The following is a 14,440-nucleotide window of genomic DNA, read 5'->3' on the forward strand; positions in this document are numbered from 1 at the left end:
CTCTAGTGTTCATTTATGAACTAATTTAATTCACTATATACAATGATCACAACGTTACAAAGCCACACCAGTCAGAAATTTCCCAGGACAGGTTTGTGGCTCTATTTACTTTATGTACCTGTCATGTATAACTCCTCTCTCTTAGAAGCAATATCAACAAACTTGACCTTTTAACGTTTGAACCATTTAACGGTTGAACCATTTAACGTTATATGATAACGTCTGCGCACTTTGTCGGGCACATTTGCCCCAAGCCCACTTCGGCCATTATTCCTAGTTTATATGTTACATTTAGAATAGGCAAGGTCCTGTTACATATATTGTGAGTCTTTGGAAATGTTATATAGACCACACTGTTTATCTTCACTTATGAGACTGCCTAGGGACTTTTACCAGAGTCTGTGTGTGGTCATTGTAGGCGATTCACATTGAAGTTTACAATAAACAAAATTGACAGTGGATTTTGAGCAAAGTTCAAGATTTTCTGGTATTCTCATTTAAATGTAGACATCTACCAGTACTCCTCAAACCTCCCAGGTGGATGGTCTCAGTCAAGGGTCACAGAGGTCAAACAGTGGTACCAGCAAGCATAAAGGTACATCTGCTATGGATGTTGTAGGGCATAATACTGGTGGTGAGGAAGATATTAGATCAGAAGCTATTCCTGGATGCAGCAGGAGCTTCATGGAAGAGCTAGCCACCGCTCCCGAAGATGAGCAATTTTGGTCAGAACAGGAACTTGGTGGGGCCTCGGGAGGCAAGAAACATGCTGGTAAGAGACTATCAATAGATGTGATAAAAGGTGACAGCATTGCTTACCCTGACAACAGTGAAAAGGTTTATTGGTAGCCTATCGTTGATTGCATTGATTGTAACGACTGAAGCTAGTAAATGACCTTTGGATTATTTTGAAGATACGATCTTTGCACATTTTTCGCGGCCGTTCTGTGGTAATTTTATCGGTATCGTCTCCTTAAGCTTGAATCAAACTAAAAATGAAAGCAATTTGAGGTAGGTCTATTGGAAGTAACACGCAAGCAACTAGGCCTTCTGTTGGTCTGCACACTACAGTACTTCTTGTCATTAGGCCTATCCAAATTGCCAACTATCATGTAACTTCACCTTTCTTAAGTATTTCCAACCCTACTACTAACCCTGATACTAACTAACACAGTGAAAAACTGTGCTTTGATCATAAACATTTGCATTCATTGTCAGGTTTGGAGAGAAACAGTACTAACATAGAAGTTTCCAAGACTCCATCTGCCCCAAAGATTGTCAATACTAGAAGTCTGTCAGTTGAAGAATTCCTCTCTCCTGCACCGATTACACCAATGCCCCCCTATGATGACATGGTAACACCTGAGCTTACTGTAAGTTCCTACAGATTTTCCATTTCATGAGTGTGATCGTTTTTGGGTACTTCCCACGTCTGTTCGATATATCGGCAGAAAGGAATACCATTCATTTGATTATGTAGTGATGAATGGGCTTGATATCAAGTGAAGACTCGACTAAAGGCTGTTATTGATATTTATGAACAACAATTCTTCATTTAAAACTTTACTTTTGATGGTTATCTGAATCCTATAATTTCCCTGCATTTTATTTGCTCTGAAATAAGCTGATATGTCCATATCATAAAAAAAAGGGAGCTTGATCGTGCAAAAATTATAAATTTTGAATTTGTGTTTGCAAATACATGAGAAGTCTGGTCATTTTAATCAAGGATATAAAACTTTTGAATGAAAGAGAGTAAAGGAGTTATAGCTCTTTCAAACACAATATATGATGTGAACATTTGGGCTAAAGGTCATAATTATATATATGTATTATCCATAAGAGCATTTCATCTCATACAAAATCAGACCGCATGTTAGCTTTGCGTTTTACATAAAAGTTGAGGCAAGTCTGACGGAAGTACAGCCAATGGTGGCAGTGAGATCTGTTACAGTAGCTCAACCAACACAATGAAACAACATTACATTAATACCTCTAACAACACAAGTCATATATTAGCTATGCTCCATGAAGCTATACTGCTTTTAACCTAAAGAGACTCCAAGACTGCATTCAGCATCCTGATTAGCTATGTTATTCTTTGCTCTATACTACACTTTCATCGCAACTTGTAAAATGGTTTTGAAGTGACCTACCAATGTAAGCTGCTTGTACATAATTGTAAAAAAGTTATATTGTTTGTGGTGGGCTATTGTTAAACTAGAGTCTACTGTGTCAGAACTGATTGTTTCACTTCGGACTGATTCAGACTGTAAATGCTTTGAAATAATAAAATATTTGATTCATTATTTAAGCTGCTTGAGTTGTCTTGAGAGGCATAGCAATGATAAAGTGTACATTCTCTCAGATACTGTACATACAAACAGATAGGCTACTGGGTGATCTTACAACCACCTCCAAGATTTTCTACACACAATACATACAGTAATTGTATTCAAATTATTACTTGAATGGCTTTCCTTAGAGTTGCATCTATTCAATTGTTTATTAGCGCCCTCTAATTGTGTTTGTGCACAGCTGTCTGAACAGCTGGCACTATGAATACATTGTCTGTGTTATGTGTGTATCATGTGTACATCTGTATATAAGTCATAGAAGTATGATGCTCATCACAATACAGATTTACTTGATAGTATTGGATTAAGATCTCTTTTGCTATCTTCAGACTGAGGTAAGTTTGAAGAATTTAATATTGATCAGTCAATAAACACCTTATGTTTATCCTATTATTTAGGCTAGATGCATCACTGCAAAGTCTCTTTGTCATTTTAACAAAACAATTAACTGTAGAACAGAAGCAAAGATTTGGTATAATCCCTTTAGTAAAGACCTCAAATTCTAATGTCCTGCTGTCAAATATCCTGGAAATAAATATTTTGCTATTGTCTACACCTTTTCACTTCTGGGGAGTTTATTTGAATACTGCTATAGATTATACAGCAGTGAGTGACCAAAGCTCGCAGTCATCAATATTCCAGATGAAACATTCCATCCTGCAAGGAGTGAGGCATACACAGTCATTAATAAGTTGTATGTGTTAAAGTAAACAGACAATAGAATGTTCACTGCTACATTTAAAGTATACAAAGGACACAGAAGTCCTCCAAATAATCTAAAATGACCAATGTTTATCTTGTAATATAATGAAGGTATGCTGTATTGGCCCCAAATATGATATGGTCACCTTTGGTCAAAATTCTTATACTTTTTGTACTACAACCTTCGAGAAAATTGTCCTCTTTTAGACATTCAGTCATGAATCTTGTGTATTCCCTAAAAATATCTGAGAATAATTTGGAGAGTAAAGACCTCCAGGAAAATACTTTTTGAAATACCTATACTGACTACCTTTAAACATGTAGGAAATGTTAATCACACATTTATAATCTTCTAGAAAGTTATAGCTTGCTACAGTTTGTGACCCACTATGTGACTCGCTTCTTATTAGTTTCTGTTAGCTCCTGATAACTCTTCAAACCAAATATAATACAAAAGACAATCTCTTCTTTATTCTACAAGAAGCTATGAAAACTCAGTTTAAAAGTGCATTGTGAGATGTCTGATGCATGCTGCACAACATTAACAATGAGATGATATAACATCTATAAGCTTCATGGCTCATTCTTGTACATCATTCAGTGAGTCTGATGTTTAGCTAAGATATTGCTTCCTATATAACATTTGGTGTTCTCAATGCCACGGGTGAGTATTTAATGCAGGTACCATTATCTCATATATGAAATAGATTTGAAGATGGGATGTAAATTATGTTTTGAAAAGTAATGATTATTATTGTCACATTCTTTGGAATAAAACTAGATTCTTTTTTCCTCTCTAATGTTGCAGAAGGAGTTGGGAAAATATGGTGTCAAGAAGCTTAGGAGGAAGCAAGCCAGGCTGAAATTAAAAGAACTGTATCAGTTCACACATCAAGGTAACTGCTCTTCTGATTCTCTGCTCTAAGTAAAGGTCTGCTGTATAGACCCAGACTATAACACGCTATCATGAAAAAGTTTCTTGAGATTTCGTAATCGAACTGCCTTGGTCGTAAAATGACCTCTATTTACCAATTAGTCTGAAACGCCTGCCACATATTTTTTCTTGTATGAGGGTTTTTGTTTGAACGCTCTATGAATAACTACACAGTAGACATGAGCATTTTTCCACACAGTATGCACACACAAAGCTCTAGCCTAATGGTGTTAAGAAGCTATGCAGGCTAATTGTTGAGCCTGAGGTCGATTTACGACCGTGGCAGGTCGATTACGTAATCGCAAAACTTTCTTAACTATAGTGTGCTATAACTGGAGCCAACAAAGCAGATCTTTAAGGCATGACACCCTAATAGGATGTAGTTGTTTTTTCCCTTTTTGAATTGGTTTGGTTCTCTCATACATGTCCTTATGTTTGTGTATATGTGTGCTATGTGAAATTAGACTCTTCGCTCTGTGAATATATGACCTTTTACTGTGATGGTCACTTCAACGCATGACACTGTACATATAATCCACACAGACATGTTACATCTTTGTCCAATTATAGTTTACAAATCAATGGGAGTGGGATTATCATTAAGGGCCGTATTGTTTAATATGTATGGGAGGGGCAGAGTGGTGGTAGAGGGGAGGAGGAGGGGGGCAGGGAGTGGTGCCTAAGCAAGTATTTGAAATGTTCATGTAGCAAATGACAATAGGAATATAATTGATAATGTGTACCATTCACCATTTTGACAGTTCTGGAAGAGGATGGAGAACCAGATAAGAGCACTGATGATAATACTCTGACCAAAGAGAAATCTTTACCAGGAAAGAAAACAGCAAAGTCCACTGTTGCTAACAAGAGATCTGGTAAACAGCAAAGAAAGACAAAGAAAATGACGGAGAAACCTGGAAGTCTATCAACAAGTAGCGATAAAGACGATGGCCTTGCAATGTTTGTGGAACCAAAGAAAGTGTCCAAGAGAAAAGGTGCTACTGGTAAAGGGAAATTCTCAACAAAAGGAGGTCATTCAAGAGAAAGTGAGAAGACATTGGCAGGTTCCCTTCCAGAAGATGCAGAAGCAGCTGATCCAGAAAGAGATGTTAGGTAAGTGAATGGGATACATTACATCATCATGTAGATAGTTAGGATAGCTTACATAGGGATACATTACATCATGTAGGTAAGTGAATGGGATACATTTCAACTTGTAAATAATTGAATGGGATACATTACATCATCATGTAGGTAATTGAATGGGATACATTACATCATCATGTAGGTAATTGAATGGGATACATTACATCATTATGTAGGTAATTGAATGGGATACATTACATCATCATGTAGGTAATTGAATGGGATACATTACATCATTATGTAGGTAAGTGAATGGGATACATTACATCATCATATAGGTAAGTGAATGGGATACATTACATCATCATGTAGGTAATTGAATGGGATACATTACATCATTATGTAGATAGTTAGGATAGCTTACATAGGGATACATTACATCATGTAGGTAAGTGAATGGGATACATTTCAACTTGTAAGTAAGTGAATGGGATACATTACATCATCTTGTAGGTAATTGAATGGGATACATTACATCATTATGTAGGTAAGTGAATGGGATACATTACATCATCATGTAGGTAATTGAATGGGATACATTACATCATTATGTAGGTAAGTGAATGGGATACATTACATCATCATATAGGTAAGTGAATGTGATACATTACATCATCATGTAGGTAATTGAATGGGATACATTACATCATTATGTAGGTAAGTGAATGGGATACATTACATCATTATGTAGGTGGGTCATTCCGCCTCAAATCAACCAATTTTCTGAAAAGTTCCCAGGTGACCCCCTCAGAATTAGATGAAATTTCATCAGAATGATTGAGTATGTCCCAAATGAACACATACAAAAAATTAAAATCATACTCCATGTCGTTTTCGAGATACGGCCCGTTGAAATTTGGTCGTTGCCGCCATTTTGCTCGTTTGCGATTCGCAAAAAGTGACTTTTGTGATATTTTCCGACTTTGAAAGCTCATAATTCAGCCTTTGTACCAGGTAGAGAGCTCAAATTTGGTATTCTATCTTACTTCTTGCCAAAATTTATGAATCTGCACTCAATTTAACTGTATCTCCTTTATTTTTCTGGTTATGATCACCCAAAGTAGGCACTTTATTCTGTCGAAAATGTTTTTTGTGATTTTTAAGGTCACCCTGTGCCCACATGAGAGGTCACATGAATCGTATATTCCTTGGATATAATCTATGGTTGTATGTCTATACCCATAAGCAATTATAAGCCCACCAATGCATTAATTAAGAAATGGCATGGGGCCAAAGTTGGCTCCAGCCAGAAAAAGGTCAAAAAGACCCCGCCCTTCTTGACCCCGGTTGACCCCGCGATCAATTGAAACATTGATTGAAATTTACACCAGTTAAATATATATATTATATCTACTTGTACATCAAATTTCAGCTTTGGCACTCAACTCCTTCATGGTATGGTGGCAATTTGAATATTAGACGTTTTTCGCACATTTTTTAACAACTCCGTACACTAAGTTAATATCATACAGTGTATTTCAAGTTTGAAGCTTGTGTAATGTATTTTTTGCAGTTAGAAAAAAGATTGTTTTTATTATTGTTTTTAGAAATGGGTTGATGATGCATGTATTCCACTGCAATAAATGATCACTTAAGTTAACCCTCCAATAGGCTGGTCCCTCATACCTGTAGTGCCTCAAAATCTCCCATAACACACGACACAATTTGGAGCCTTATATACAGTAGTATACAGTACTGTTGTAGAGTTTTTGTAGAGAAACATGGATTAAACCACACAATACAATTTAAATCTGCCAGTACTTAAAAGAATAGTCCAGGTCAAAATTTCTTTGTGATGTTTAAAAGAGGAACATAATCCAAGCATTCTGATGAAATTTGCATTCAATTCCTATGTACCTTTTTTGAGATATTGACAGTTGAAGTTGCCACCTTTTGGTACTAAAAGTGAACTTGGAGCAAACGGATTTGACGTCATTGTTGCACTATGATAACTAAAGCTATTTTTTTCTTTAAAATTTATGTCTAATTTTATACTCCACAATTGGATGCATCCATAATGTTAATGTACCATAGGTATTGGTATTTTATAATCTTCACATCCCCTTTAGACAAACTAGTATTCCTATCCAATTAAGGTCAAATCAATAGACTGAAAAATACAGAAAAAAGAAAACATTATTTGTCAGTGTGCAACTGTGACATTACACCTGTTTGCTTCAAGTTCACTTTGGTAGAATATCAGATAACTTCAACTGTCAATATCTCAAAAATGGAACATACTGTAGGAATTGAATGCAAATTTCACCAGAATGCTTAGATTATGTTCATTTTTAAGATACAATATATCAAAAAGAAATTTTGACCTTGACTTTTCTTTTTAGACTCATGTCTGTCTTACTGCTCTCTGGCTTTAAAGCAGCATTTTGCATTTGGTCACCGTTTTCCATTTTTTTGATAAGTCCATCAAGTTTTTTACATATATCAATCACAAAACAGCAAACTAAGATATTAGCCCATTTTTTCCTGTCAAAAGCGTTAATTGGCGAGTAATTAAGGACATTTGTAGATAATGTGAAAAGTGTCCTCCGACAAATTACACATTTCATATTAATCGCATCTATACAGTTCCCCCAACCCACTAGTTTGAATTTAACCAATCAGAGATGCAGATTTAGTTTGAGCCGTTGCTAAATATAGATTCAAAAACGTCGAGTTGGTAACTTGTTACAACCAGCGGGGTGGTACTCTAACAACTCCCTGGTTCAATTGCCATAGACAATCTACACAAATCAAGCATGTTGTTGTATTACATATCGATCAATGAAGTTACGTCGCTTTTAAATATATTATGGTTGAGGTTTATTGGGATCCCAACAGAAAATATCTTCGAGAAATACAAAATTAAAAGTTGTAAATTTTTCGACTTTTATGCCACCATATGAAGTAAGATTTGAATAGATAAGCTAGTTATGTATGTTGTTATGGCATCGAGGAATCAGTGAGGTTGAAAAAAACCATAGAAAAGGACGCAAAATGCTGCTTTAACCTAACCCAGTCCCCTTTTTTTCCCCCTCATGCTATACAAACACTGGTAACTCATTTGTATAAACCTTTTGAACAATATCACCTGTGTGTCACATGTAGACACTACATTCTAGAACAATACTACCAGTGTGTCACGTGCAGACACCATCATAAACTATAGCAGGAATACGATCTCATCACATTTTTATACCCATTGATGTTGGAAAGATTGAGAAGCTGCGACTCTCCAATGACCAACCACTGCAAAATTGTGCCCATTAGAGACCATGCAGAGGAGAGAGAATCCATTTCTGCTAAGATTCAACCTCAGGCTGACACAAAAGATTACCAACCAAGCGTTACATCGCTGGAATGTACGACAATGAGTGGTACATTGGTTATAGTGGAAATTTCAGAGGAAGAAAATGATGTCTTTGTGAAGTTAATGAAACGAACCAAGAACTCCAATGCACTTCCTTGGCCACAAAACACCCACAATAATTGTTGGATACCATTCTGAGCTATTATTTGTGTCATCAGTGCTCCAGAGTTACAGGGACATGGAAGCAGCCAGTACACTCTTCCTCATGAATACTTAAAAGACCATTCCAACCAAACTGCAAGCATTCATCAAGTAAACAAATTAAAGTGTGCTAACTTGTATATCAAGCCACACTGCAAGCATTCATCAAGTAAAAGAAATTAAAGTGTGCTAAACTTGTTTTACTTGTATATGGACATCCATGTGTGGTAAGAAAACTGTAAGGACATTGAAGCATTGAGAGTTGTGACAGAACCAGTAATTTAAATGTGCGTGAATCGTTAATGATGTGATTAAATGTCATTAATTTGACCTAAAACAATTTGTTATGTTACATTTTGATTCAGCTGACTGAAACAAGGATACAATGATCATATCACTCATTATTATACTATGATTACATGACAAATATATAAGCTTGAGATTAAAAAATGTGCGAAAAACGTCTAATATTCAAATTGCCACCATACCATGAAGGAGTTGAGTGCCAAAGCTGAAATTTGATGTACAAGTAGATATAATATATATATTTAACTGGTGTACATTTCAATCAATGTTTCAATTGATCGCGGGGTCAACCGGGGTCAAGAAGGGCGGGGTCTTTTTGACCTTTTTCTGGCTGGAGCCAACTTTGGCCCCATGCCATTTCTTAATTAATGCATTGGTGGGCTTATAATTGCTTATGGGTATAGACATACAACCATAGATTATATCCAAGGAATATACGATTCATGTGACCTCTCATGTGGGCACAGGGTGACCTTAAAAATCACAAAAAACATTTTCGACAGAATAAAGTGCCTACTTTGGGTGATCATAACCAGAAAAATAAAGGAGATACAGTTAAATTGAGTGCAGATTCATAAATTTTGGCAAGAAGTAAGATAGAATACCAAATTTGAGCTCTCTACCTGGTACAAAGACTGAATTATGAGCTTTCAAAGTCGGAAAATATCACAAAAGTCACTTTTTGCGAATCGCAAACGAGCAAAATGGCGGCAACGACCAAATTTCAACGGGCCATATCTCGAAAACGACATGGAGTATGATTTTAATTTTTTGTATGTGTTCATTTGGGACATACTCAATCATTCTGATGAAGTTTCATCTAAATCTGAGAGGGTCACCTGGGGACCACTGGTTGATTTGACATGGAATGACCCAGGTATGTGAATGGGATACATTACATCATCATATATGTAAGGGAATGGGATACATTACATCATTATGTAGGTAAGTGAATGGGATACATACATCATCATATAGGTAAGTGAATGTGATACATTACATCATCATGTAGGTAATTGAATGGGATACATTACATCATTATGTAGGTAAGTGAATGGGATACATTACATCATTATGTAGGTATGTGAATGGGATACATTACATCATCATATATGTAAGGGAATGGGATACATTACATCATTATGTAGGTAAGTGAATGGGATACATACATCATCATATAGGTAAGTGAATGTGATACATTACATCATCATGTAGGTAATTGAATGGGATACATTACATCATTATGTAGGTAAGTGAATGGGATACATTACATCATTATGTAGGTATGTGAATGGGATACATTACATCATCATATATGTAAGGGAATGGGATACATTACATCATGTAGATAGTTAGGATAGCTTACATAGGGAAATATTACTTCGTTATGTAGGTAAGTGAATGGGATACATTACATCATCATGTAGGTAAATAGGATAGCTTACATAGGGATATACTACATCATATAGGTAAGTTAGGATAGCTTACAAAGAGATACATACATCATCATGTAGGTAAATAGGATAACAAACATATTGGTAAAATATTATATAAAATAATATAAAACTTACATAGTGGAATATTACAGAATCCAGTTAAATTAGGAAACCTTACATAGGGTATCTGGCAGAATCTAGTTAAGCACATGATCTTTACCCCTCTCTATACTGTGTATTGACCCTCATGATCTTTACCCCTCTTTCTACCCTGTATTGACCCACATGATTTGCACCCCTCTCTATACCCTGTATTTACCAACACAATCGTTACCCTCTCTCTCTCTCTCTTTCTTTGCAGTTCACAGAGCAGTGGCAGCGATGACAGAGATGATTTTGGAGAGAGTATACTATTTGATGAGGATCAAGATGAGGATGTACCATTATCTCAGAGGGTGAGATGACGATTCTTTTTATTATCCAGATGTAACCTCGTTGCATTTAGCATTTCAAAATATAAAAGAGTGATTATAGAAAAATTGGTAATGAAGCCCTTGTGTATTCATAGTTAATGTTAATAAACATTATTAAGTAATTTAGGCTTCCCCATTCCCACTTCAATATTGTTCTCCCTTAGATAAGACATTATGCTATGCACTAGATCTGCAGCCCTGCCATGCATACTATGTATCATATGAGCCAAATCATCCAGTGCTAATTATGACCTATTTACATATGATTTAAATGATAATGAGGTGCCATTCTATCTGAAGTGATGGTCTTCTCCAACAAGTTTCACTCAAAAGCCTGTCTCTTGTATCATTTTCAGACCTCAGACCCTGAGGTATCCATCCAGGAGTTCATCTTCTGTAACCCGAAGTTTCACGAGAAATGCCTTCTGTTTCAGGTAAGACAAGATTTAAGACTGCATCAGTCAGTGTAACCAAAAAGATGCCAAGGTTTATGACTACAACTGTCAGCTTAAATATAGCATGCCAGTATTAGTGACTACAATTGTCAGTTTAATTAACAACAACATGTTAATGAAGTAACATGAAGCCTTATATAATGTGTAAGCATGAGGTAAGGAGACATAACACTGCTGTATTTAGATACAGAGCATTCCAACCGTTGAGATCAGGCATCTTAAACCCTGAATTTGGTTTGATCCTTTTTTTTTAACCAACATGAGTGCCACAAATTATTGCAAGGATGAGAGTATAAAGAAGAGGTGTGAAATGCCATGATATTAAGAAGTATTCTTGTCTTGTTTTCATTTCTCTCAGCCCTTTGATTTAGATGAATTTCACAGAGATCTGAAAGCAAACCAAATCAAAGTATCGAAGGCACAGCTGATGAATATCCTGGATGCAATGGTAATTATTGATCTGCTAAGGGGGTTGGTGGGGTTTCCTTTATTGTTCTTATTATCTTACATGGTACTTAACTGTGGATATCCTGGTACCTACCCGTGGTTATCCTACTACCTGTGGTTATCCTGATACCCGTGGTTATCCTGATACCTGTGGTTATCCTGATACTTACCTGCAGTTATCTTAATACCCATGGTTATCCTGATACCCATGGTTATCCTGATACCCACAGTTATCCTGGTGCCAGCCGTTATCCTGATACCTGTGGTTATCCTGATACTTACCTGTAGTTATCCTGATACCCATTGTTATCCTGATACCCATTGTTATCCTGATACCCATGGTTATCCTGGTGCCAGTGGTTATCCTAATACCCATGGTTATCCTGATACTTACCTGTGGTTAGCCTGATACCCATGGTTACCCTGATACCTGTGGTTAATCTTGGTACTTAGCTCTCATGATTTCATGTTTTGATTTCCCTTTCCTTTAATAGGTAAAAGGTCATTTGTTAGTATGGAAACCAGTTGCTTCACGTTGTCAACAATAAGAAGATTAAATTACACGGCTAGCATAAATTACAAGAACATTATGCAGGGGTTTATCGTAGGTAGAATATTACAGTTACTCCATGCATAAGGTAGGGTGTTTTAAGTGATTGTTTTTTCACCACAGAAACAGATGAAACAGGAGGTGTTCATTGATTAATGTTAGAGATTGACAAATAGATCGATAGAAATGACTTAATTTTACCTTAATTTAATGAATTTAATTTTCATATAGTTTATCATTATTGTTTATTTTTTTAACCTTTTTTTTTTATAGTGCTTGACATTTCGTCACAAAAACAGAAACAGAAGATCTCCAAAGAAGTCAAAGAGGAACCAGTCACCAAACAAGTCAAAGGTCAAAGGGTCACCAAACAAGTCAAAGGTTAAAGGGTCACCAAAAAAGAGAGTGATCTTGTCACCAAGGAAATCATTGGCTCCAACATGGAAATAATGGCAGTTTGCTACTATGGCAACTAGTCTTTCAATGATATGATGGTCAGCTGAGACGGTCGACAAAATGTGGTAAATGCAGAAGAAGCCAGGGTTTGTGGCATTTGGGGATGTTAAGGTGATGAAGGCTAGGCTTCAGTATTGGTTACCATATTATGTGAAAGGATAACCTAATGAAACATGTGTAGCATATGCAGGTGAGACCACAATACATACCAGATGTCCAGTTGACCATTGAAGACTATTCATAGAACAACCAACCTCCATTATGAATGAAATATATTAGTCATCAATTCCATAGCTTTACAGGGCATTATTCTGCTTAAAATTTCAAAGATTTCATATTTGACCTTGTACTTGTATTTCATTCTTTATCTCAGAGTTCAGGTATTGTTTATTTGTCATCATGTTCAAGTCTGTATCAAGCTACCGATACATTACGGAATAGGACTGATTCTTAATTTAATGCAGAAGTATGAATAATAATTGGTGTATTGGTTCCTCAGCATCGACTGAAGCTCAATATGATTAAGTATTCTCAGATATTTACCTTAATATTTTGCAGCTTTATTACAATATTTGTCAACATGAACATAGCGAGAGGCTTGGACATGTATTATCATTTATTGTCATCAGAACACTTACATAAAACCAGCACTCATCACTTCAACAAACGATTGAAATACTGGAATTATGCGAATATTGTAATGTAAACCATCAAATGGTTAGTTTGATTCAAAAAGTGATTAATTGAAAGGTGCTATCATCCATTTTTACCAATGAATGTACATCTTTGATTCAAGTGCCTAGCCAAGATTTCATCTTAGGGGGTGGCTTCAGCTGAATTTATTGACCTGTCAGCACAATGCTTTTGCACTCTCTGTGTTGGGTTTAGGGGCAGAGCCTCTGGAAGTTATACCATATGGACGACTTTAGAGGCTTCAGAGCTTTCAATTTTTTATTCCTTGCCGGAGACAAAAGGAATCTATGGGATGGTGGTGGTGTGTATGTATGTGACACTTGCTTGTAAACACAGCTACTCAAAAAGTTAATGGTGGATGGTGGATAAACTTCATACTTGGTGTGTGGGCTGTCTTATTGAGTACAAGAAAGCCTACTTCCTTCTGTGAAGTTCAATGGTCATTTGGGGTCAACAGAGGTCAGTCTCTCAAAAATATTTCAAAATGTATAAACAATGTATGTGTGATTTCAACAATAATTAAAGGGATCGCTAGCTCAAAATTGGTAACATGTGTACTATTTCACATAGGACTGTTCTTTCTGGATATTGAAACGTTTTGGTTTAAATTTCTATACTGTAAAATCCTTACCAGTGAATGACATGGTTGATCCTCACAAGGGATTGCTTACAAAACTTTTCTGGTTCTCACTTAATTCTTGGACAAATTTAACTTGCTCTACAGTAGACAGCTATTTTGACTTCCAAAGAAAATTATATGGCATCTTCCCATTTCTCCCCCCCCCTCCCCTTCCCAGCTACGAGCTTGCTTTGATATAATATAATAATTATGGTCAATAAATTTTTAGCAAAAAGTACCAGTATTATACCTTCTTCATGTTATTACTTATCTTACATTGTTGCTTAAGTTTGAGAATTTCTATTTTAGTTAGTGCAGAGAATATTTTGCCCCACCCCTAGAGCTGACAAGAATATTT

The 14,440-nt window shown here is 36.1% G+C and overlaps 1 protein-coding gene across 5 annotated transcripts in view; it reads left to right on the top strand.

Annotated features, from left to right (window-relative positions):
• The window catches only part of LOC139978689 (uncharacterized), a 46,561-nt gene extending 32,235 nt beyond the window's left edge, over positions 1 to 14,326 (top strand). For all 5 annotated transcript variants that reach the window (XM_071989094.1, XM_071989098.1, XM_071989095.1 and 2 more), the window contains exons 16-23: positions 508 to 772; positions 1,219 to 1,373; positions 3,868 to 3,955; positions 4,755 to 5,106; positions 10,751 to 10,844; positions 11,219 to 11,296; positions 11,676 to 11,765; positions 12,588 to 14,326. In XM_071989094.1, coding sequence (XP_071845195.1) covers positions 508 to 772; positions 1,219 to 1,373; positions 3,868 to 3,955; positions 4,755 to 5,106; positions 10,751 to 10,844; positions 11,219 to 11,296; positions 11,676 to 11,765; positions 12,588 to 12,764 — 1,299 coding nt within the window. In that variant the 3' untranslated portion in view covers positions 12,765 to 14,326. The remainder of the gene's footprint in view (positions 1 to 507; positions 773 to 1,218; positions 1,374 to 3,867; positions 3,956 to 4,754; positions 5,107 to 10,750; positions 10,845 to 11,218; positions 11,297 to 11,675; positions 11,766 to 12,587) is intronic.
• The last annotated feature ends 114 nt before the right edge of the window (positions 14,327 to 14,440 follow it).

Source organism: Apostichopus japonicus, chromosome 13, assembly GCF_037975245.1.
Source record: "Apostichopus japonicus isolate 1M-3 chromosome 13, ASM3797524v1, whole genome shotgun sequence".
NCBI lineage: Eukaryota > Metazoa > Echinodermata > Holothuroidea > Aspidochirotida > Stichopodidae > Apostichopus > Apostichopus japonicus.